The sequence below is a fragment of the Monodelphis domestica genome, chromosome 4 (assembly GCF_027887165.1).
Source record: "Monodelphis domestica isolate mMonDom1 chromosome 4, mMonDom1.pri, whole genome shotgun sequence".
Taxonomy (NCBI): domain Eukaryota; kingdom Metazoa; phylum Chordata; class Mammalia; order Didelphimorphia; family Didelphidae; genus Monodelphis; species Monodelphis domestica.
In genome coordinates this window covers 364,169,810-364,194,209 of record NC_077230.1, presented here as the reverse complement: position 1 = coordinate 364,194,209, position 24,400 = coordinate 364,169,810, and the positions used below count along the sequence as shown (strand labels likewise).

Sequence of the window (24,400 nt, the reverse complement as noted above, 5' to 3'; positions counted from 1 at the left end):
ACTGAAGTGGCATTAGCCCATTGGACTTCCTTTTAGAGCTTAGAAGTCACTCCAGGCTTGAGAGCAGAGGATAGAAGGTAGAAGGGACCTTGGAGGGTAACTAGACCAGTTTGTCTCTGGAGATGGCATCTTGTTATCTAGCTTCTGGAGAGCTCTTCAACTCCCAAGGTATCCTATTCTATTTTTGGGGAACTGAATTCTGGGAAGTTTTCTTCTATCAAATCCAAAGCTGCCTTGCTGTAACTTCCCCTATTTAACTCAGTCCTCTGGAGACAGCTAATTTCCTAATTCTACTACAGCCAAAACCATGAAATAAAAGCTTCTTGGAAATACCACACATACACAAAACTCATCTAAAGTCAAAAATTTTATTGGTAATAACAGTGAGAAGCAAATACTTCCTATTTAAAACATACCTTTCCCTAAACCCACATCTCCCCCCTCCTTCCTGTACCCCTCCTGACAGAGCTGCCCACCCCCAATGAAGGTCAGAGATAGCTTATGCCCTCTGGGCATATTCCTGCTGGGGCTATCAGGCTGTCCCTGCCCTAGTTCTCAGGGGCCTGGGAGAAAAAAATACACCTAAGAGGGGAAAAAAATAAAGCACACAAGGTAACCACAGCAGGTACAAAGGGGGGGGGGGGGGAGAGAGAGAGAGATTCTTAAAAACCATCTTTTTGACTACTAACACGAAACCTCGCCGGCCCTGGGGCATCATTGGCGTACATGGTTGGGGGGCCCTGGCTGGGGCCTCAGAGGGCACACGGTGCCGAACCAGCCAGTGACAGGCTGTTATCCTCAGGACAGAGCCGGGAGGGAGGGAGATGGAGAAGCTGAGGAGGGGGGACAGACTCCTCTTAAAGGATCCTTCTGCATCCTCCCCTCCCCGGCTTCTCCTCCCCTCCTTCCTGTCCTTGAGAAGAGGGCTTTGGGGCATCAGCCACAGGACAGACATTATTGTCTCATCATTAAACTCTGATACAATGTGTACCAACAGGGCAATCGCTTCTGGTCTTGGACGTAGACTAAGACACCCAGCAGAGAGTCAGATGAGAGAGACGGAGACAGATTAAGTAGGTAAGATGGAGAGAGATTAGAAAGGAACAGAGAGGAGACAAAGAGGCTCGGAGAGCAGAGTGAGACAGGAGATAGACAGAAATGGCGAGTCAGATAAAGAGGGTCTTCGTTAGCCCATGACCAGAATCAATTGTTACAGTATTTCTTTGGTTTCTGGGATCCCTTTCCTACTGTTCGTTTCTCCCTCAGGCACATGCTTGGGAACCCACAGGGTTCCTGTGCCCAGACAAAGGGAGTTGTTAAAAACTAGCTTGGCCCGCAGTGTCCCAGGAACTCCAGGGACAGACTGGGGCACCATCATAGTCAGGCTGGGTTCGGTGGGAGACCAAGGCAGCCCCCACCCCATGCCACCCCGAGGGGCCCAGAGAGCACTGGGAACTCTGCAGTGGTCACCCACTGGGGTTCTGAGACTTGTAGTTGAGGATCTCAGCAGCCAGCTGCAGGGGGTCTAGGAGCTGGGGGAAGCGGCTCATCACGGCTTCCACCAGATGTGGGGGGAAGATGCCACAGAGCTTCACTCGAAGGCTGGCCCGCTCCTTGGTGAAGCTATCTGTCCCGGCTCCCCAGGCTGCTGCTTCGGCACCATAGGCTGCTGGGGCACTGAGCAGGTGGGGATCCTGAAGGGCTGGGGGAGCCCTGGTCGCTGTGGGAGGGGGCATTGGGTACGGCTCTGACCAGTACTCGCGTGGCGCGTATCCCAGAGGCGGAGGGTACTCTGCTGGGATGCTGAACTGCCCGGTGCCCACAGGGCGTCCGTAGCCTGAGAAGGAGACAGATGAAGGACCAGCGGGGGGCTCAGGGCCATAGGTCAGGAGGGGACCTCGGCCTAGGAAGGTACACCTCTGTGGGTTGCTCCCACTCCCCCCGGTCCTGGAAGGCTCCCCAGACTCCCCATGGCTGCTGCCCCGGCCACCCCACAGATCAGACATTTGACTTTCCAGGGAACCGATGCCAGAGTCCAGGCAGTCTTGGGAGAGGTAAGAGAGGGAGTCAAGGGGAGGGGGGCCCCAGTCTGCTGGACCGAAGCCACCGCTCACGGTTGGCAGGCTCCTGCCTTGGGCATAGGCCTTCGTCTGCCCATCCCCATTTCCTCCCGAAGCCTGCTGGGGCCCCAGGAACTTCTCCGGCAGCCAACATTCCCGATCATTCTTCACAGGCAGGGACCCAGGGGCTGGAGTGGATGTGGGTGAGGGCTGACGGCATTTTTGGTCTTTGGCGGGTGCCCGGGGTGGGGAGAGCCGGGCATTGGCTCGCAGCTCATCTGCCACTGAGCGCTGGGGCCGGCTTGGCCTCTCTGGGTGGTAGAACCGGCACTTGATCCCGTATGTACACTTCTTCCCTGTGAGGAGAATCGTGGGGGTGAGCTGGGCTGGGGGAAACTCGGGAGAAGGTGCCCTGCTGATAATCATTACATTCGCTTTCACTGCTCAGCTCGCTAGTGCCAGCCTCTGACCCGGCACCATTATCTCCACTGGACAAATCTATGGCATCCCTATCTGAATGGGAGAGGGCAGAGCAGAGGGAGCTGATGGTGACTTCTCCAGGAACGCAGCCATGATAAGACCACCTAGCACCTGATGGAGGTGGAGACTGAAGCCCACTATAAGGATGGGACTCACCTGAAGTCATCTGGCCCAGGAGAACCAGAGCCAGGAGTCACAAGCAAGACCAGTTCCCTGACCCTTCAATCTAGGGCTTTCCCAATACCAGACACTTGGGAGGCTGCTGGGATGTGGGTTAAGTGCAGGTCAGGGTAGAGGAGACCTCACTTTGGAATGGGGCCGCTTACCGTAGGGGCAAGGCTGTTTCTTGTGCTCAAGCACCAGAGGTTTCTTCCGGAGGAAGTTATCCAGGCTGGGCCCGTGTCGGCCAAGGGGGTCATCAGGTGGCATGAACCTGTCAAAAGCAAGAGGAAGTCTTAGTCCCTGGTGAAACCCAAATCCCGGGTTCAGCTCCAGGCCTAGAGGGCCCCCAAAGAGAAGAGGTATGCAAGGCCCAAGTTGTGGGACCGGTGCTCTGTGCAGAGGCTGCCCCTTCTCATTCCCATCATTCCTGGTGTCCAGGGCGCCTGAGATGGGATGCTGGCAGGCATGTGTGTGCAGGTGTATGTCAGGACGTGGGCTAGGGGAGCTAGAAGGGGCCTTGGAGACCAATCTGCCTTACTTAAGCAGAAGAAACAGGCCCAGGCAGGGGAAGGGATGGGTCCCAAGACACCTGGCTACTAAGAAGCAAAGCTAGCACCGGTCCAAAGCTCTCCGACACCCAGGCTGGGCCCACATCCTGGGCCACTGAACCTGCTGCCTCCTGCCTGCCTGCCTCATCGTGCCCGGTCTTCCTTTCATGACTCGGGCTGCTCTGATGAACTGACAGCCACTCCTCCCCAGACCTTACGGGCCCAGGGAAGAGCAGGGGGCCTCTCATTCCAGCTCAGTGCCCCATGCCTGACCCCCTCCCCTCCTGCTCACTTCTCTCCAACCCTGGTTTCTGCCATAGCGGAGCTCTTGTAAAAGACCCTTTCTCCCATTCTTGAGATTACTTTGTAGTCTGAATATACTTTGTGGCTTCTCCTGACTACCAGGTAGTCTTTTCGGCTCTGTATCTCCAATTCCTGGCACAGGGGCTGTGTTTTACCAATGTCTGAACTAAGCTGACCACCCAGAGACTGGCCCTCCCTCTCCCGCAGGCCGGCAGGCAGGCGGAGGGACGCACTTACTTATCGTTGACGAAAGAGTACATGAGCAGCCGCTCCTCGATGAACCTCTTCCACTCCAACCGCTCACACTGCAGGTCCCTGTAGGTGTCGTTGGACACTATGATGCCGTCGGACTCAAACGCGAGCTTCACTATGAAGCGGTCATCATAGCACACGACCCGCTTCCCCCCGACGCGCCGGGATGGCGTGAATACCAAGATCTTTTTCTTCTCTAGTTCTCGAAGAATGTGCTGATCTGCAGAAGATGGGAGACGACTGTAGGACAGACTGGCTGGCCGGCCTGCCCCTTCTGCCCCGGGGATTCTGGAGCCCCAGCTGCAGGGGGCAGCTCCTTCCTCCCCCTCCTCAGGCTGACTGCCGAATAACGAGGGGCAGGAAGCCCTTTCCCGTCTCATCTCACACAATCGCCTTCACAGATGAGGGAACCGAGGCTCAGCCAGATAAAGGGGCTTGCTCACTTTCTAACTAGTTAAGTCAAAGGGGGGATTGAATCTACATCATCTTGGTTTGTTAAAGTGTTACCTCCTTGAGAGCAAAGATTGCTGCCTTACTTGCCTGCCATATCCCCACTGCTTAGTGTACCTCTTGGTACACTGCAGGTATTTAATGCTTGCCATTCATTCATTCATTCATTCATTCATTCATTCATTCACTCACTCACTCACTCACTCACTCACTCACTCACTCACTCACTCATTCATGCCTGACTCCAGGCTCAGGACTCTATTTACGCCATTGTATAGCCTTCCCCGTAGAAGTAAGACAATGGAAGATGCAAGGGGAAAAAATGCTGGATTTTAGTGTCAGAATAACTGGGGTCTTGAACTGCCTCTATTGTTTACTAGCTCTTGGCCTCCGTTTCATGGTCTAAAACCATCAGGGTTAGCCCAGCTGTCCTCCAAGATCCCATCAAATCTGACCACTAGGAGAATAGGTTCTTTTCTGGGTCCTGGCATCCTGATCTGGACAGTGATGGACCTGGGGAGCGGGGAACAGGTGGGGCCAGCCTAGATGACCTCTCAAGTCCCTTCAGGCCCCAAAGCCATGATTCCACCTGCTGGGGAGTTGAACTGACTTAAATGCTAGCTCAATGCAAAGAGTATCTGGGCCCTCTGGTTTCATTCTGACCCAGTAGCTTTCAAAAACACCAAGGTTTGTTTCAGTTCAAATGGATTCATAAGATGCTTTTTTTGAGGGGGGAAAAAAGAGAACTATCCCCTCTCAAGGGGTTCTCAGTTCAGTAAAGCCATCTCTCTTTGGCTGTGGTACGCAGTATGGGAGCGCTGGGTTTGTCCCAAGCTGGGAAGTCCCCCATGGCTGAGGTCCTCAGCTTGTCAAGAGCCCCATCTGAGTTGGGAGTCCCAACTCCTCCTCTCATATTAGCTGTGTGGCCCCAGGGGAATCCGGTGTCTCATCTGTAAAATGGGATGCCTTCATTACTGACCTCATGGAAGCACTCTGTAAACCTTTAATAAGACCTGCTGATCCTCACTGAGAATCATGATGATGACCTTGACAGGGTGGTGGGTGGCCAGGGGCTGCAGCTACCAGTCCATCCATCCTTCCCTCTCCCTCACAGCCCCCATGCAGCAAGCCAAACTGCAATGACAAGGCCTATCCTGCCCCACATCCTTCCAGAGGCTTAAGGCCTTCTAGTCCCTTACCTGTGATGGGCACATCAGGACGTGGCTGCTCTTTCCTCCAAAGGGGCACAAAAACCGTGATATCGGAGTGGCCGCGCTCCAGGAACCAGTTCACTGCTAGCAAGATGCCCCGGCAGGAGAAAACTTCTTTATTTCCATGGCTAGAGGGAGGGTGGAAATCACAGGGTGAAAACAAGTGACATATGACACAGGGTTCAATTTTTATCAGGCCAGAGAGGCTTGGCCTGGCACACTTATTGCTTGTCTTCCTGGTGCCTCAATGGAGAGGAAGGGAGAGGCTTGGCCTGGCACAGTTACTGCCTGTCCTCCTGGGGCCTCAATTTCTTCATCTGAGGAATGAGAAGCATTGGGTATTAACAGGTAACTCCCTGAGGCCTTCTGGCTCTCACATTCCACCCCAGTTTCCTATAGTGCCATCAGCAGGGATTTCCCCTTCTGCCCTATCCCCCTCGAAAGTGAGGAAACACTCAGGAATCTGGCAGCACCCACTCCCCACAGGGTCAGGCACAGCTTGCAACACAGTCTTAAGGTGGGGGGAAGGAACATAGTGACTTAGTTTCTGTGCCCACCTGGGGCAGTGTGGCAAAGTGGAAAAGAGGAGTCCGATACTCTGGAGTCTGAAACCCAGCTCTGCTACCTAATATCTGACTGACTTTGGGCAAGATGCTTCTTTCTGGGCTTCAATTTCCTCTTAGGCAAAATATATAATCTCTGAGGTACCACATTTCAATTTTGAAAATCTATGACTACTACCTAAACTCTACCTACAGCTACATCATCTACCTGTGACAGCTAGGTGGACTATAGCACCGGACCTGGAACCAAGGAGACTTGAGTTCAAATTTGGTTTCAGACACTTACTGACCATGTGCAAGTCACTTAACCTGTTTGTCTCAATTCTCTCATACGTATAATGGGGATAATAATAGCACCTATTGTGAAAATCAAAAGAGATAATATTGTAAAGCACTTTACAAACCTTCAAGCCTTACACAAATACAAGTATTTTTTTCTTCCAGGACCTCATATTTCTCCAGATGGACCAAGAGATCAGGTCTCTAGCTCTGATTCTGATATAAGTTTGCTAAGACCCTTTCCTCCTCTTTTAGTCCTCTTTATCTATAAAAAGAAGGGACTGAACGAAATGGTTTCTCTAAATGATTGCAGCGAGTTATGCCTGACCCCATGGGGAGTTGCCAGACTACTGAGTGTTTCCTCACTTTGGAGGGGGATAGGGTAGTAGGGGAAGTCCTTGCTGGTGGTGCTATGGGAAACTGGGATGGAATGCAAGAGCCAGAAGGCCCAAGGGAGTTACCTGTTAGTACTATCAACTAAATGGTTTCAGTTCTAAAAATGCCATTTAATGAAATTCTAGAATTCTACAACTGGAAGTCAAGAGATCTGGCTTTTGGGGCAGCTAGTTAGCTCAAAGGATAGAGTCAGGCCTGGAGATAGGAGATTCTAGGTTCATATCTGGCCTCAGACACTTCCTGGCTCTGTTACCTTTAGCATGGAAGTCATTTTAGGCCAGTTGCCTACCCCTTATTGCTCTTTTCCCTTGGAACTAATACTTAGTAATTATACTTACTATAAATAATAATAATGCTAATATTAGTATTTTAAGATAGGTGTTTTATTTATTTATTTAAATTAATTATTATTTTTAACCCTTACATTCCATCTTAGTTAGAATCAATACTGTGTATTGGTTCCAAGGCAGAAGAATGGTAAGGGTTAAGGCAATGGGGGTTAAGTGACTTGTCCAGGGTCACACAGCTAGGAAGTGCCTGAGGCCAAATTTGAACCCAGGACCTTCGGTCTCTGGGCCTGGCTCTCAATCCACCGAGCCATCCAGCTGTCCCCTAGAAGGTGTTTTTTTTTTTTTAAAGAGAGATCTGGGTTTTGGGTCCCGGCTCTGACTATGATTTGTATGAATATAAGAAAGGCATTTCCCCCCCTCTCTGGGTCTCGGTTTCCCCATCTGTTAAACACTGTGTGTGTGTGCATTTATCTCTTTAAAGTCCTTTACAATCCTGAAGCTATAATTCAAAGGTCTAAGTAGACAAATGACTTGAACCCTCCTTCCCCAAATCTCTATCTCAAGTTAGAAATGAAGGTCAGGGCAGTGAGACTGAGTAAGCTACTCCTGGAAGGCTTCAAAGGGAACAAGATCATTTAGCTTTAAATAAACTCCATACTTTAGCACCGAGGCCCCAGCTATTACCACAAGGCTGGGGGAAGATTGACTCAGACTAGTCCAGGGATGGCTAGGGGAAGAATAGCAGGTCTGACTTAAGGCATTTAGGGACTCAAATATCCCTGCTGGGGACAGTGATCATTTGGTCTTTCAGACTGAAAGTTAAATTCGATTCAACAAACATTTATTAAGTACCTACTATGTGCCAGACACTGTGCTAAGTAAGACCAGGGGATACAAAAAGAGTCGAAAGACAAGTCCCTGCCCTCCAGGAGCTTAGAATCTTATTGGGAAGCCCAAAAGCAAGCAGATTTTTACAAAGTGAGCTGTAGACAAGATGAATAGGAAATAATTAATAGAGGGAAGACACTGGAATTAAGAGGGGTTAAGAAATGGTGCTTTTGTCATTTCCTTTAACCCTCCACTGAGTCTTCCTCCATTGCCCCAACAGAACCTTGGCTCTAGGAGACTTTGCTGGCAGAAGTCAATCTCCCCAGTATCTAGGTTGAAAAGGATCTGAGTGTGTCAGCTGTCTTGAGAGCCAGCCTGGCTAAATGAAGAGCCTCACCAGCAAGATCTCTGGCCAGGGGTGTAGGATTAAGAATTGGTGGAGAGGAGGCTCACCATGCTGAAACAAAAGGTCTTAGGATCATAGCTCCAGAATAAAATGGGCCACAGAAATAATTTAGTTCACGCCTTCAGCTTAAAGAGGAGGAAATCATATTTGTAACTTGTCTGGGGTAATAAGTATCTAAGGCAAAATTTAAATCCAGGTTGTTCTTGATTCAAAGTCTAACTCTATCCATGACAGATAAGTCTAAATTATTTTATAGAGGAGGAATCTGAGAACTAGGGCAGATTAAGAGATGTGTATCATAAAGTCATACAGGTGTGAAGTAGCAGGAGAATTTGGACAATGAAGAAGTTCAGCTTTGGAAACCTTTTGCCACCCAATAAACTGACCCCAGTGACCATAACTTAGAAGAGAGAAATCTCCTTCAGGTTCTCCTTATTTGTATCTATTTTTCTTATATCTACTCTCTTTATATTTATGTATGTCTGTAAATACTCATACAGTATATAACCTTGCTTCCCTGTTAGATTTTTAGCTCCTTGTAAGAAGGAATTTACCCCATTCTTTGTATTTGTATCCCCAGCATTCAGCATAGTACCTGGTCTATAGAAAGAGTTTAAGAAATGCTTGCTGATAGACCAATGCAGTTATCACTTTATAACTTGGGGCCATGAATTAAAAACAATATTCTGAGAACTATGTTTCAATATAATTGGTTTCCTTTATAATCCTATGCATTTTGTGTTTAGATACATTATTCTGAGCAGGAGACCATAGGGTCCAGGACATAAAATTAGTTAAGAAGCCCTGCTCTAAGTAAACTATTCTAAGCTAGAGGTTGGGGGAGGGGTGGGGTGGGGTGGGTTGTAATACCTAGTACAGGCTTGGAATGGGATAACTAGACATCTGGGTTCTCCTTGGTACTCTCTCTGGGCCTCAGACTCTCAGTTTATAGATTGGGGGTAGTGATCCCTATTTTTCCCCTCTCAGTGGAAAAACAGTGCCATTGTGCCTAAATAAAGCCTTTTCACCTTAGTACTGCATGACTAGGCAAGCAATCAGGAGACAAGGGTCTGGTAAACTGTGTCCTCCTTGTCGATTCAGTACCCTACGGTTGCCATGTAACCAGACCTAGCTGAGCATGAACTCCAGGTGGCAGAGTTTCCAGGCAATCAAGGGCCTTGGTGACTGCGGGTGGGAGGTCCAGGCTGCCAACTCTTTGGCCCCACTGGCCCCTCCTCCCTCTCTATTCCAAATGAGAATTCAGAACTCATACATCTGGCAAAATCAGACAGAGTAATCTTACGTAAAGAAGGCAGTGCCGCTGAAAAACCACATCCTGTCGGGGATGTTCCCATTTCTGGGGCGTCTGTCCGCCTGCCCACTCTCCTCCCAACTAAGCCCAAAATTAACCCAAAAAGCAGCTAAAGGGGTGGAGGGAAGAGAGCCCCCAGTTAGGGCATGAGGAAGCTGTCCAGAAAGTTGTCCAGAAAGGATAAGTACTAGGAGGCTGAGGCCAAGGAATGACCCATTTGTTACTAGTTGGGTCAGCCTGGATTCTCTCTAAACCCAAGTCCTCTTTGAAAAATGAAGCCCCCAAAGTCCCTTCTGACCCTAATGTTCTCTGACCCCAATGGTTTTTTTTTTTCCTGAGCTCTGGGGGAATTGTGGGGGAATCAAGAATCCCACACCAGTTCTATCTCCTCTCTACTGGAAACCCTCCTTGGGGAGGAATATGTTTCTTTTTCCTGCTTTCTTGGCCCCTCTCTCCTTTTTCTGTGTCCTTTGCTTATCACATCCTCCTTCTAAGTGTTCTAAACCTGATTTACCAGGAAGGAACCAACTAGAAAGAGATTAGTTAGTCCGATCCCTTGTTTTTAGAGAGCATGAAGTTGAGGCCTAGAGACATCAAGTAACTTGTTCCAGGTCACACTTGTGAGATTGGATCATGGGAGGGCTGAGACTATAACAGAGATCTCCTGACTTTTAGCCCAGGACTCTTCCCATTATACCATTTACTTTGGACCCAGTTTTAGAAAGCTGAAGAGAAATAGCATTGAGCCCCAGAGAGATCAGAATGTAGATATGGTGGTGGGTACTTTTCACCGGAGCCTTTCTGGGACTGTGGGCAATTGATGTAGAGGAAAGAGAAGAAAACTCCCCCTTCCATTCTGGACCTCCCCCCCACCTCCCTGTGATTTCAAAACTCCTTCTACTAATTCAGGATGGCAGCTGCTGGGTAACTAATTTACTAGTCTTAATCTTCCCTCCTTATCTCTATATCCTGGTTTCCTTTGAGCCCCACCTTCTGCAAGAAGTCTCTTCTGATCCCCCTTAATTCTAGTGCCTTCTCTCAGTTCATTATCTCCAGCTGATGTCATCTATACAGTTGTTTGCATGCTTCTCCTTCATTTAGACTGTGAACTCCTTGAGGGCAGAAGACTGTGTTTGCTTTTGTTTGTAACCCCAGGGCCTAACACAATGGTTGGCACACAGTAGGTCCTAATAAATGCTTGCTAATTTGACCAGACCTTTACAGAACTGCCTGGGGACATACCCCCAGATATTAGGTAATTTGCCCAGAATCACCCATAGCCAAGTATGTGTTAAGAGTAAGACCTGGAATCCAGTTTTTGACTATAAGGCTGGTATTCATTTGGTTGAGTGAATGACTACATATTGAATATTTGTGCACACTCATTCATTCTCTCTATCTCTCCTTTTCCCTTTTTCTCTTCCTTGAGCTCTCCCTCTCTCTGTTTCTCTTTCCCTCTCTAGGCTTAGTGAGGTTACTCATAGGAAGTTTCCTGGAAGCTGGCTGGCCTAGTTGTAACACACACCTTCATCTCCCTACTTCCTGCTGCTGTGTTTTGGGGGTGGTGGTAGGTGGGCAGGATGAGACAATGGGTAGCAATCCCATTCACTCTTCCTAGGGATCTCAAACAGCTGGTGACCTCCTCAGCTCTAAGGCAAAATACTCAACCTACTCTGCACTCTTTACCCACATGTATAAACACGTCAGAAAGGCCCCATGTGGGTGTGGGGACAGACACGTGCCAACACACACATACACCCCTGCTCAGAGGGTGGACACGGAGTCTTGGCTTGTGCCTCTCCTGAAATTGAGGTCTATGGCTCTAGCTATAAAACCATGGGGAGCTTGTTCTTGGAAGATTACTCACCCATCTCTCTCCCCCAACATCTAGACAGAGATCTCAGGAGGTGCGGAGGCAGTACCCATGATGGCACCCCACCTCCCTTAGATTCTCTCTGGTCATGGTCCATTAAAGAGATTCCCAATGGAGGCTCTGGCAGATGACTTTTTGTTTTGCTTTCTTTTTAGCTTTTTAATAATCTTTCCCCTCCCCTCAATTACATGTAAAATGGCCAGAAGACTTTGAATGACCTAAGATTCCTTTTCCCTTGCCCTCTATCTCTAACTGCCTTCTCTGTCTTCCTCTCCCCTTCTTCCACAGAAGGCAGTTAGAATCCCAAAGAATCCTCCATTCTTCGTTCTTTCAGAGGAATCAAGTGGTAGTATGAAATCTTGAGAAGTACAAAAAAAGAATACCAAGACAATCAGCCAAAACAGTTTTTAGGGGAGGGCAGGAAATTCAGGGGGAAGGAAAGCACAGTCACTCCACCATCCCCAGAAGGTGCCCAACCTGAAGGCTTAATTTCCCAGTCTCCCATCATGTAAGTGATATTTGTCTTTGCATCCTAGAAGCCAAGAGCAATCTGACTGGATTCAAATCCCTTCTCTGATACATGCTAGCTATATGGCCAGGATGGTAAAGGCACTAACTTCTCCATGCCCTGGGCAACTGTCTGAGTCTGTGGGTGGCAGAAGATGCTGACTGGCATTGGCAAAGGGGACATCCTGGGAGTTCCCTAGGGAAGACATCACAGGTTAAGCCTCTATCCCAAACCCCAAGGCCTAGCACAGGGTCCAGTGCACAGTAAGCACTTGAAAAATGCCATTTCCTCTATCCCAAACCCCAAGGCCTAGCACAGGGTCCAGTGCACAGTAAGCACTTGAAAAATGCCATTTGAACCAAAATGTGTCTTTTCTAGCTCAATCTGTGTTCTAGGGACATGTGTTTTCCTTCCCACCCAAGTGGTGGCCTCATTCCCAACTTTTACTGTTTAATATAAGCCTTTTTTTCCCTCTAATTTGCTGGCTCCTAAGCCTTGGGGGGAATGGGGAGCTGAGGAGGTAGGCATGGGAAGGGGATAGCCAGGCAGGCTTTCCCAGAATCCCCTGGGAAGAGAGAGAAGAAGCCCTCCCCAGGTAATCTGATTTGGCAACAGGCTAAGAAAATTCCCTTAGAAGGAAATGAGAGGTTAATTTCCACCCGATTTGCATATGGTGGGGGAGCTGGAGGAGTGGGGGGTGGAGGGGGGTGTAGTCAGGCGGGGCAGGGACATGGTTTGCAACACAGCCAATACAGGAAGTCAGGGCTGGAATTCCCCTCCTGGGGAGCAATGAAAGCCCCAGCCAGCAGGGGACTGTGGTCCGGGCCAGGCCTGACCCGTGGTGTTTCTCCTCTCCAATTCCGCATGGCTCCCAGGGCTGGGCCCAGCTGGATTCCCTGTGTCCTATCCTCCCCCCCCCCCCCCCCCCCCTACACACACACTGTGGTCCCAGCTCAATGGACACTCAAGCTAAGCAGCAGAGATAACTTCTCTTCCTGGCCCCAACTCTGCCTTCAGTCTATCTTAGATACTGGCACCCCCGCCCCACTTATGGGACCCTAAGGCACCACCCCTCTAATCCTCCAAGGGTATATAAATAGATGGCTCATGGATTTGGGGCCAACTAATCAATAGCTCACTTATTAAGGGCTTCCTCAGTGCCAGGCTGGCGGCTGAGGATAGGAATACAAAGGCTCCCACAATACTAGCAAGTCTTGTGGACCTGATAATGGAGTTCAAACCCCTCATTTTCTAGATAATCAGGAAATAGAGGGCCAAACAGGCCCCCCAATTGCCCAGCATCACCCAGGGGAGTGGGAGGGAATGGAGATCTGAACCCAGGCCCCCCCATTCCAAATCCAGGATGATAACTCTTAATCCAAGCCCACATCCTCATATATTCCATACCTACTTAGACAAGGTACTATGTTGGGATGCCATACACAGAGGTACACACTCATAGCACCTAGAGATCCCTACTGATCCCAAAATAATACTGACCCAGACAGCTTCCACAGCGTTCTTCCCACTTTAGAGAGCCCCATCATCCAAACAGATTCCAACCCCCTCACTCTCCAAGTCCTTGGACACCAGCTATGAAGGCACAAGTAGCTATTAGTGAGTGGAGCTGTGACAGGGAGAGGAAGGTCAAGAGCCCTTAGAGGTCAGGACTAACCACCAGACCCTAAACCACAGTCCCTGTGACTTCTCAGAAATATTACCCCTAACTTCCTAGGTGGCCCCAAACCCAGCTTGGAATTGGACTTGACCCTGGCTGTGCCAGGAATTGTTAAGAGTGAGGAAAGCTGAGAGGTTTGAGTTCCCCAGAATCCAAGGCCACCCTAGCTATTCCCTTCTTCTTTCTGGCCAGGCCCATAAGGATCTCACTGAGTAACAGCACTGAACTTGGAGGCAGAAGCCCAGGAGTCTCAAAAATCGCGTCTGTAGGATCCTCTGATCCTTCCCTTCTGCCTTTGTTTCCCTGTCACTCTCTAACTTCCTAAATCTGGAGTGTCTCATTCTCCTAACCCTCAAGAAACTCCCTCCTGTTTTTAGTTAAAAAACAATTTTTTAAAACTGCATAGCAACCCCTGAGATTTACAATGGGTCTGCTGAAAAGGACTTCAGTGATCACTTAGTTCCATGGTCTTCATCTTCAAGGAGGAAGAAGCTGAGACTCAAATATGGGAAGGAAATTGTCCAAGGTCACAGGGAGTCATGGCTAGAACCATGGTTGGAACTCCGGTCTTCTGACTCCTAATCTCAGGCTCTCCTTGCTATTCTAGACTCTTTCCAAGCCACTGATTTCCTGTCCCCTTAAACTGACCTCTGACCTTTTTCCTCTCCAGACACCAGGCTCTTTGTTCCAACTAGCTAAGAGGGAAGGCTCGGCCTCCAGTCTGACCCGTTTTCCAGGACTTCCCTGAAATACCTCTAGGACTACTGTGTCCTTTCTCCTTCCTCCCAGCCCCCTAGGTGGACAGAAAGGCTGGAAACTCATTAGAACTTGCTGTTTCCCCAGTCCTTGCTCTAAGAAGGAAGGGTCCCCTATTGTAAACCTTCTCCCCCAGACAGGGCTGCTCCTTTCTGAGCCCAAGGCTCTCATGTTAGAAGGTACTGTCCCCAGCCAGCTCCAGGTAGCATCTTCTTCATGGCTCAGGGCTCTGGCAGGGACAGTCCCCTGAGTCAGAGGGGCAGGTGAGTCACTGGCTCACCTGAGGCCCAAGTACTTGGCCCACCTCTGCCACAGGCTAGAAATTGACTATTTTGTTTAGGTCCCGGTGGGCAAAGAGTTAGGGGCACCTCTGCCCCCCAGTTGAGGGAAAAAGGATATCTTAGCATCAACAGTTTTACTGTTTGTCAAAGGCAAGAAAATTGAGCCTCACAAAGGTTAAATCACTTTCCCATGGCCATATTAGCTAATAACTATAAAGAATTGCAATTTCAACCCAGATCTTCCCAACTCCAAGCCTGGTACCCTACCTTCTAGTCCATATTTTCACAGAGAGATTATGGAGTTTGTGTTTCCTCACTTGGAACCTCAGAGCTCCTATGGACTCCACATTCTTCTGGACTTAATGCCATTTTAGAGATAAGTAAACCATTCTTCCCTTGTAATTTTCACCCAGGGAGGAGCCCATTGATGACTTTTTATCCTCCTTTGAGAAAAGTACCATTCTAGATGGTAGAATGTGCCTTAGTGATGATTGAATTGGATACCCATTCACATCAGGAAGGTGAACTATACTTGGCAAATAATTAATGTTTGATTCAAAGACCCCCACACACAAAAAAAAAGCCCTGCCCCATTATTCCTGCTTGTGTAATCAGGATAATCCTAAAACTAAAATTTGACTATAGGACTGCCTTTGAGGGTCCCAGACACCAGTCCTTATTTCATTACAAGCTCCTAGTAAACTACCAGGGGAACAGAAGAGGAGGAGACAAAATGAAAACCCTGAGTAAATGAACAAACCTCATGGCTACGTTGCTCCCATCGATGACCACTGGTCTCAAGTTACTGACTTCCTTGTCCTCAGTAGGTAGAGAGCACGAGGAGGGTACCTTTGGGGTCCCTCCACCTCGGGGCACCAGTGGAGGTTCTGGGGGCCCATCCAATGGAGTCTCCCGATCTGTGGCTGGCCCGTGTTTTACCAGTTCACCCAGGACCGTGTTGGTGTCAGCCTGAAGTCCCAGCTTGTGGAGGACCCCATGGATCTCCCCGGATGAGTAGCCCAGTTTCCGGAAGAAGTCCACTTTCATCTGTAGCTCAGTATCATCCACTACTTCTGGTTGGCCCAGCTCTGGGGCCACCATCCCAGTTCTGTTGTGTGGGGAGCCAGACCGGCTGGTTTGGGGGCTCCCTCGACCTCTGGGATGGGGGGTCAGGCTGGTGGGCCCGAGAGCTGCATTCTCCTGGGTAGTTGAAAGATTCATGGCAGGATTGGCTTGCTTGGCAGGTCCCTCACTTTGGGGAGTAAGGGCCATGAGGCCCCTGGAGTCCATGTTCATCCTTCTCTCCCTGAAGGCTTAAGTTCCTTCCAGTTCCTTCCAGTTTCTGTGAACCAACCAAGCAAATGTTTAGTCTGGGGGGTAAGTGTAGAGGATGGAGTTAAGAAATAAAAAGTGTCTGGAACTTACTCAGGCTTCCTCTTGTGGACAACCTAGTGTAACAGGAAAAACTCTGGCCTGAGGTTGGGAGCCCTGGGTTCAAATCTCAGTTCTGCCACTGACTTGTAGTACAGTTTGGCCCCCTCACTCCCTGTCCCTGAGCCACAGTTTCCTCCTTTCTAAAGGAAGGAACCAGATGGTTTTTTCCCCTTCGTTTTGAGAATTAGTAATTCTGTGAAATCCAAACCCTCTGACCTCTTGGCCATCATACTGCTAGGGAAACTGAGGTCGGCTATGCAGAGCCCGTAAAAGCCCCGCCTCCCTTTCTGTCTCGCCTCTCCAATAGGCTCCTGAGCCGGAGGCCCCAGACGAGCCTCTTCTGATTGGGGGAAGGGGAGCACTCCCAGACCATCCCTCCCACTGGCCCTGGGCAGCTGGTTCCAGTTTTATTTCTGCCTTCTCACCCCACTAACTGGGAGAAGGGTGAGGGAGGGACCAGATAACCTGGGCAGATTAGGGATGTGGGAGAAGGGGCGACCTCATTATTTTAGGGTCCCTCTCCCCCCCCCCCCCCCGCGCAGATCAGGGCCCCAGCCTCACTCTGGGAGGGGGAATGCTGGCCGGGAGGGGAAAGGAGAAGGGGGTGGGGTGGGATTTGCCACCAAGCCTGTTCCTTAGACTCAGGCTGCAAACAACGGTTCCGTGGCACTGCCAAGGTCACGGAGCTTGGGCACCCACGAGAGGGAAGTTTCTAAAACTGCTGAAGGGGCAGAAAAGTAGGTAGGAAACTTTCGAGGGAAGTGAGAGCGGGGGGTGGGGTGGGGTACGGCACAGAAGAGAAAAATCCCATCTGATCCACGCTAATCTCCGTCATGGGGGAGTCCACCCCACCCACCGCACCCCACTCCTGGGCCGTACTCTCTCCGACTTCCTCTCCAGGCCCAGCTCGGAGATGGACAACAGCTGTCCCCGCCTCCCCTTCACCCCTCCGGTCTCAGTCCCTACTTTCGCTACAACTTCGGCTAAGTTGGGAGAGGGAGTGCTCAGGGCCCAAACTGGGGAGCAAGACACCCCGGCCGCAACACTCCATCCAGGCGCGTTCCCCCCTCCCTCCCGCCTCCTCGCCGCCGTGATCTTCCTACCCGGCCGTGCGCTGTCCCCAGCCGTGTCTCCATGGGGGTCCGACTGCTGGGCAGGACTCGTCCCCGGGGCTTTATACCGGGGGACGGCCAAGTCCCGGCAGGTGGCGGCGGTTTCGAAGTCGCGGAAAGCCGGAGCAGCAGCGGCAGCTACAGCCCTTCAGCAGGAGGAGGAGGAGGAGGAGAAGGAGGTGGCGGCTGGCCGGCCCGACAGAGGAGGGGATGTGGGAGGCGGAGCCGTCGGCGCCACCGCCCCTTCCTGCTCCTCCCCTTTCTCCGGCCAGGCGGATCCTCCCCGCCCTACCTCAGACACGCCTCTCTCCCCTAGCCCCTCTGTCTGGCGACCCCGCAGCCTCCCTCACCTCTGGGGCTATCCGGGCGTCCAGGTCGACTTTAGGTTGAGGGCCGGAGCCACCTGGTTCTGTTCCAGCAACCGCTCCACCAGCCCCCGGGGAGTACGGCTTCCACGTGGGTTTAGGGCCAAGGAAGAGGAAGTGGGGAAGGGGGAAGGCGGGCCCACGGGGCAGCTGGCTTTGACCACACCTGGCGTCCCTTCTACGTCCATGCAGTTTTGAGGCCTATAGGAGTTGGGGTGGAGAAACAGTTATGGAATGGATAAAGAGTGCGAGACCCAGGGTTCAGACGGCCTTAGTTCAAAACCTGGGGTGAGCTCTTTGAACCCTCTAGGCTTCTGGGTCTTGATTTGTAAAATGAAGGGGGGGAGGGGATTAGGGAACATCTCAATTCCTTCGTGCTTTGAGCCTGCCCTGTCTCTTCCTACAGGTACCGGGAGGCATTTAGTCCACTCCCGTTTAGCTTACACACTCTCCCCTGTAGTCGGGGACAGCCAGCGAAGGTTAGTGGGAAAAGCAGGCTTCTGGAGCCTCAGTCTCCTCCTTTGTCAAAAGGAGGGGAATTATTGTAGGGGCTAGATGGAGCCGTGGATAGAGAACCCGACCTGGAATTGGGAAGACTCGAGTTCAGATATTGCCTCAGACCCTTATTGCCTCCGTGTGACTCTGGGCAAGTCACTTAACTCCATGTGCTGCAGTTCTTCATCTAGAAAATCAGAAGGAAAAGGCAACCTACTCCAGTATCTGTGCCAAGGAAACCCCAAATGGCATGAAGAGCCAGACAAGGCTGAAACCCTGGAACCACTAAACAACAAAAAATAAAGAGGGATGCCTTGGGGAAGGAGCATGAGGTTTACTTTTAAATGCTATTCAACAAACATATATGGGAGATCTTCTGAGAAAAAAATGGGGAGGGGAGCAATTAGGTGGTGCAGTAGATAGGGCTTTGGGCTTGGAGGAAGATTCATCTTCCTGAGTTCAAAGCTAGCCTCCCACACCTCCTAGCTATGTGACCGGGCAAGTCATTTCATCCTTTTTGCCTCAGTTTCCTCATCTGTAAAATGAGCTGAAGAAAGAAATGGCACACCACTCCAGTTTCTGTGCCAAGGTAACCCAAAATGGTATCATGAAGAGTTGGACACCACAAGAATAACTATTAAAACTGTATAAAAATAACAGCAATGTCTGTTATCACATACACACGTATGTGACCATTCACATTATAGGTGACCTCTGTCACTCTCTCAGCAAATGCCTGTATTCGGAGACATTTCCCCAAACCACATTCTAGTAAATTCAGCCAGATCCCACAAACATCTACTATACTCAAAGCACTGTGTAATATAGGCAAAAACAATTCCTGCTTTCCAAATGACTTCTCTTTTAGAAAGGTTACTAGGTAAAGACTAGATAATTGGGGTTAAATGACTTGCCCAGCATCATACACCTAGAATGTATGAACCCATGACCTCCCATCTCCAGGCCTTGCTCTCTATCCGTTGAGGCATGTGGATGTCCGCAAAGGCACACAATTTTAAAAAATCATGGAAGGTTGGTGGAGAAAGAACTAACTTTGTGTTGGAGTAGTCATGAAAGGCTTCTCAGAAGAGGCAAGAGGATTTGGAAGGGTGGAGAGGAAGCAGGGAAGGGAAAATCCCAAAGAACTCATCAGTCCAAGAGCCGAATGCTTTTGGAAGGTATAGCAACCCCTTGGGGCTCCCTCCTTCCAATTCCCACTTGAACTGGTAATAAGCTCCTCATCCTTAGAAATATTCAAGTGGAAGCTGAAAGATGACTTGAAGATGCTACTTAAGAAAATTCCTTTTCAGGTATGAATTGGACCTCTGAGGTCCCTTTAAACTGTAAGAAGCAATTGACTCACTAAGGACTCTCTCTTTTCCAGGTCAGTTAGTCAATAAGCTAGGTGGCTCAGTGAGTAGAGAGCCAAGCCTGAAGATAGGAGGTCCTGGCTTTGAAATCTGGCCTGACATTACCTGGGGCAAGTCACTTAACCCCAATTGCCCAGCCCTTATCACTCTTCTGCCTTGGGACTGATACTTAGTGTTATTCTAAGACAGAAGGAAGGGGTTTAAAAAAAAAGGAAAGAAAGGAAAAAAAACCCAGCCTTGGAGAAATTCCGAATCTAATGAGGTCCCTACAATTCCTGGGATGCTGGCCACTCTTATCATGAGCTCCTGAGGGGCTCTCTGGCTAACTCTTATAGAAAGTAGGGAAGATCAAATTCCATTCTGGAGAGCCTAGCTTTGCTCTGGGGAACCCCTGATACACATGCAAATGATTTTGCAACCAGGAAGACTGGGGCCCAGTTCCAGGTATCTCCTGTAGTCAAATGATCCCTTCCAGTTGGCCACCCCCTCCCTGCTGCTTCTCACTAACTGTTGGAAATCCTTCTTGGGTGCTGGGTGGAGTCTCCAGAGCTTCAGGAGCCGGAAAACACCTGGGTGAGGAGCTGAGGGAGAGGCCCCAGAAAGCCCCTTTTCTGCTGGCTGGTAGCTTTGGGATTTGGGGCGTAGGCTGATATAAAGGAGGAGTCCCTAAAACCCAGTCTTTCTGGCCCCTTTAGTTTTCTCCCCCACCTCCAATTTTAAAGCCTGGAGTATGTTCTCTCTCTCCTCTCTTTTCCATCTAGTCAATCCTATCATTTTGCATATGAGGAAACTGAGACCCAGGAAGATTAAGTGATTTGTTTAAGACCAAAGAAGTAGTATCAGAGTTGAGACCATTAAGCTATCCAACCCCAACTCTGTTAACAGCATTTACTTCATAGAGCAGAGGATGCCAGCATTTTCAGGCATTTTCCAGACCAGAGACCATTTTACAGATAAGAGAGGGAAAGTGTTTTATTTTCCCTCATACAGCAAGTTAGTAGTAGGACTGGAACTGAAGCCTAAAGGTCTTGACTCTCAGGTTTGGTTTTTTTCCCACTGGATTCTTCATCTCAGGGACTGGAAGATTGGTTCTGCATAGGAAGGCCATTGATAAGCTGGAGACTTTCTAGAGGAAGGCAATTAGGATGGTGAAGGACCTTGAACCTCTTCATTCCCATAGTCTAGTTCTGGAACCACAAACTAGTCAGTTTTTTCATTTTCCTATTCCAGGTGTGTCAGTCTATTTACTTATGGCCTTGCTTACCATCCCTGTAGCTTTTCTGACCAAAATTGGTCATCATCTTTTATGTTTTATGTTTATAATTTTTTCTATTAAAAGGTAGCACTGAAGGTAAGAATTGTATTTATTTTTATATCCCTAGAACTTAGCATTTGGCACAAAATAAGAGCCTAATAAAATATTCTTTTTTTCCTTCCTTCCTCCTTCATCCCTTCCTTCCCTTCTCCTCTAACCCCTCTTCTCTTTCTGTCTCTCAGGCTATCTTCAATTACTTGGAGGTAGTCTTGTCTGTAAAATGAGGGGGTAGATTAGATAGAAAAGACCAAAGTCCTTTTCAGCTCTAGGTCTGTGCACCTAGAACATAGTTTTGGAGCTAGAAGGGACCTTAGAGGAACAGATTAGTGTTCCTTTGCTTGACCCCAGATAGCATAACTGAGACTAGTGGGTAGATGTTACAAATAAGCAAATTTACTTTCAGGGAAACTTTCCCAACAAGGAGAGCTATTCACATGTAGACAGGGATGCCTATAGAGTTAGTTGGTTTCCTTTCATTGGATATCTTTAAGCAGTGTCAGGTATATTGTAGTGGGGTTGGAGGAGTACTAGGTTGGGTGTCAGGAGAACTACGAGCTAATGCTTAGATCAAATCACTTTGGTTAGTGTCTTGAATCTATAACTCATTAGATTCAGGAAGATCTGCTTTCTAGCTATGTGACCCTGAGCAAGTCACTTAACCTATCTGAACCTTAGGTTCTTTATCTCTAAAATGAAAGGATTGTATTGATGACCTTTAATGATCTTTCAACTTTTAAATCTATAATCTTATGACCTTTCTTTTCTGGGCTTCAGTCTTTTCATCTATAAATCCAGAATTGAATGAGCTAGCTTCTAAGTTCCTTTCCAGTTCTAAATCTGTTGTTATCTTATGACTTTCCCTTTCTGTACCTCATTTCCTAATTTATACAATAGGACTGATGGATCGGATACTCTCTAACGTCCCCTCCATCTGTGATAGCTTATTTTTTTAAGCTTTTCTAATCAGTAAAAATAAGCTTTCTCTCTTTCCCATTCCTATCCCGTGTGAGAATGAAAGAATAATAATAATAAAAACATCCAAACTCGTTACAAATATGTATAGTGAAGAAAAAAAAATTCTTGAATGAGGCGTATCCCATTTTTTATCTCATTCTGCTCTCTATCCCTAACCTTTCTATAAGGAGGTAGGTAGTGTGTTTCATTATTAATCCTGTGGAATCTTGGTTTGTCTTTATGCTGCTCAGACTGCTCAATTCTTTCAAAGTTGCTTGTCTTTTCCATATTGTTGTTGTCATGTAAATTGTTCTCCTGGTTCTATTTTACTTCACTCTGCATCAATTTTCATATAAGCCTTCCCAAGTTTCTCTGAAATCATCCCTTTCATCATTTTTTTAAACAACACAATAGTATTCCATCACATTTATATACCATTCTTTGCCATTCTCTAAAAAGCTACAAATATTTTCATACATCTTTAAAATTTGTTTTGCTTAGGATTAATTCCTTAAGCTATCTTCCCTCTAATACTCCTGTCATCTATTTCCATTCTATTTCCCTATTGAGTGAAATGTATTTCTGCACCCAAATGCATGAGCATGTGTATGTATGTATGTATGTATGTGGGTTATGGTCAACTGTTTCCTTACTTTTTGCTTGTAGAGATATCTATTTGTGCACCCTGATTATGTGAGATAATTTTCCCTAATCTTCCTTCACTTTCCACCCTGTTCTTTCCCAACCATTATGTATTCCTCTTTCCCTCTCTTTTCATTCTTCTCTTAATATCTTTGAGACATAACAGAATCACCAAGCAAGAGTCAGAGCAAGACACAAATCACACAGAACCACTATATACAATGATATTTGACTCAGAAAGTGAGGAAGACCAAGAACCTTATGAATATATCTAACTTTACACAAGATCACAAAGCTTTACAAGAGTGGGAGACATGATCACATTAACAATTCAAATCAAGAACAAATGATCCTGTCAGAAGAGTTAGTTCAGGACATAGAATACAAAAACTCATTAGAAGAAATGCTGGTAGCATTGGGAGTCAAGAATTATGAAGAACTTTATGAAAAGTATGAGTTTGAGTAAGAAGACACTGAATTAGAAGTAGAACAAAATTATATACCTGATAGAAAACAGAAACAGAAGAAGAAGCAAACAATGTAATGATCCTATCACACCTTCTTTTCTCTGACTTAGAACTTCTTTGTTAACTTGTCAGTTAACAAAATATATGCAAGCTTTACAAACAAGAATAGCAGAGTTGCATGAAATGGTCTCGATACAACAAATAGTACCCCAGGATTACAATACAAATACAGACATAAAATGGACTGGACCACATTAAGTATTGCTTACTACCCCAACAGCTATAAAAATTGCAGGGAAAGACTTATGGCTCCACTATTCCCACATAAAACCAGAAAAATTCAACATCACTGTAACAGACATAGAAGATAATTAGACAAAAGATAGTGCTGAGAAATGAAAACAAAAACTGATTAACATCAAAAAGTACACCACAAAGAAACAATAGTGACACATAATGTTCGAGACAAGATCCCAGCAGTCAAGCATGCCACAGCAAAAAGTCAACTTTCTAGCACAGAGGAAAAGCATCCCTGAGGAAAAGATATTGAACCAGCCCAGAGGAAAAGATTTTAAACCAGCTCAGAGGAAAAGCATCAAGAAAAGTTGCTAGAGCAAAGAAACAAAGAGGAAAAGCTGAAATGGACAGCTAAGACTTTGAATTTTGTAAATTTGTTTAATTGCTACTAGAGAGAAGAAACAAAGAAAGAAAAGCTGAAATGGACAGCTAAGACTTTGAACTTTGTAAATTTGTTTATATAAGAAGAGGACAGATGGAAAATGAGACTTATATGTAAGACTGAGTGTGTTGAAATAATAAAACAAAATTAATTTCACATATTAGGGAAATAGCATGCAACATTACATAACTTGGAAGAAAGAAGAGATCCATCAGTCAACATGAGAATTGGAAATCTGAAGAAACTTGATAAGTATTAATTCAACACAACACTGTTACACACAAAACACAAAATCACAAACTGACATATTGGGAGACCTTGTTTAAATAAACAAGTGTCTGAAATTGTATTTATGCAAAATGTAAATATGTATATAGTTAGTTCCATAAGATCTTAGGCAAATAGAAAGATCAATAGATATTTCTATTTGACTGACATCAGGATGTGGAACAATGTATATTATTGTATTATATGTAAATAATCACTATAAATAATATATTATATATAATATATATAAATAAATATAAATAATACTATAATTAGGTTAGTAACATAGTGATAGAGTCTGTAAATATTTAGCATAGTATGTATATATGTTGTACATAAGATTAGGCTATAGATTGGACTAGAGACTTAGATAATAGTTATAATAAGTAGGGAATATATTAGGAGTAATTTAAGTTAAACATAGCATAGATAGCTATAGACTTAAGCTGCATTTGCAGATAGTAATGTTTTAATTGTTTATTGTAAAGTTGATTCTGAAATTGTATTTAATGGAAATATATATATATATAATAGTTTGTAAATAATAATAGATATATAAAATAGGAAAACTGCTTGTTTTAGTTTAACTTAGCAAGAGTAAGTAGTATTAACACTAAGATTCAAATTTCTTTGTAATGGTTTTGTTAAATATTTATTGTACTGA

At 47.1% G+C, this 24,400-nt stretch overlaps 1 protein-coding gene across 1 annotated transcript; it reads right to left on the bottom strand.

Moving 5' to 3' along the window:
• Positions 1-354: 354 nt before the first annotated feature.
• On the bottom strand, positions 355-17,427 carry ZC3H12A (zinc finger CCCH-type containing 12A). The gene is made up of 6 exons (XM_001380841.4): positions 17,174-17,427; positions 15,397-15,978; positions 5,455-5,594; positions 3,791-4,025; positions 2,867-2,973; positions 355-2,416 (listed from the first exon to the last, which is right to left on the bottom strand). Exons 2-6 carry the CDS (start codon positions 15,930-15,932, stop codon positions 1,467-1,469), a joined length of 1,968 nt encoding a protein of 655 aa, XP_001380878.2. The 5' UTR covers positions 15,933-15,978; positions 17,174-17,427; the 3' UTR covers positions 355-1,466.
• Between the last annotated feature and the right edge of the window lie 6,973 nt (positions 17,428-24,400).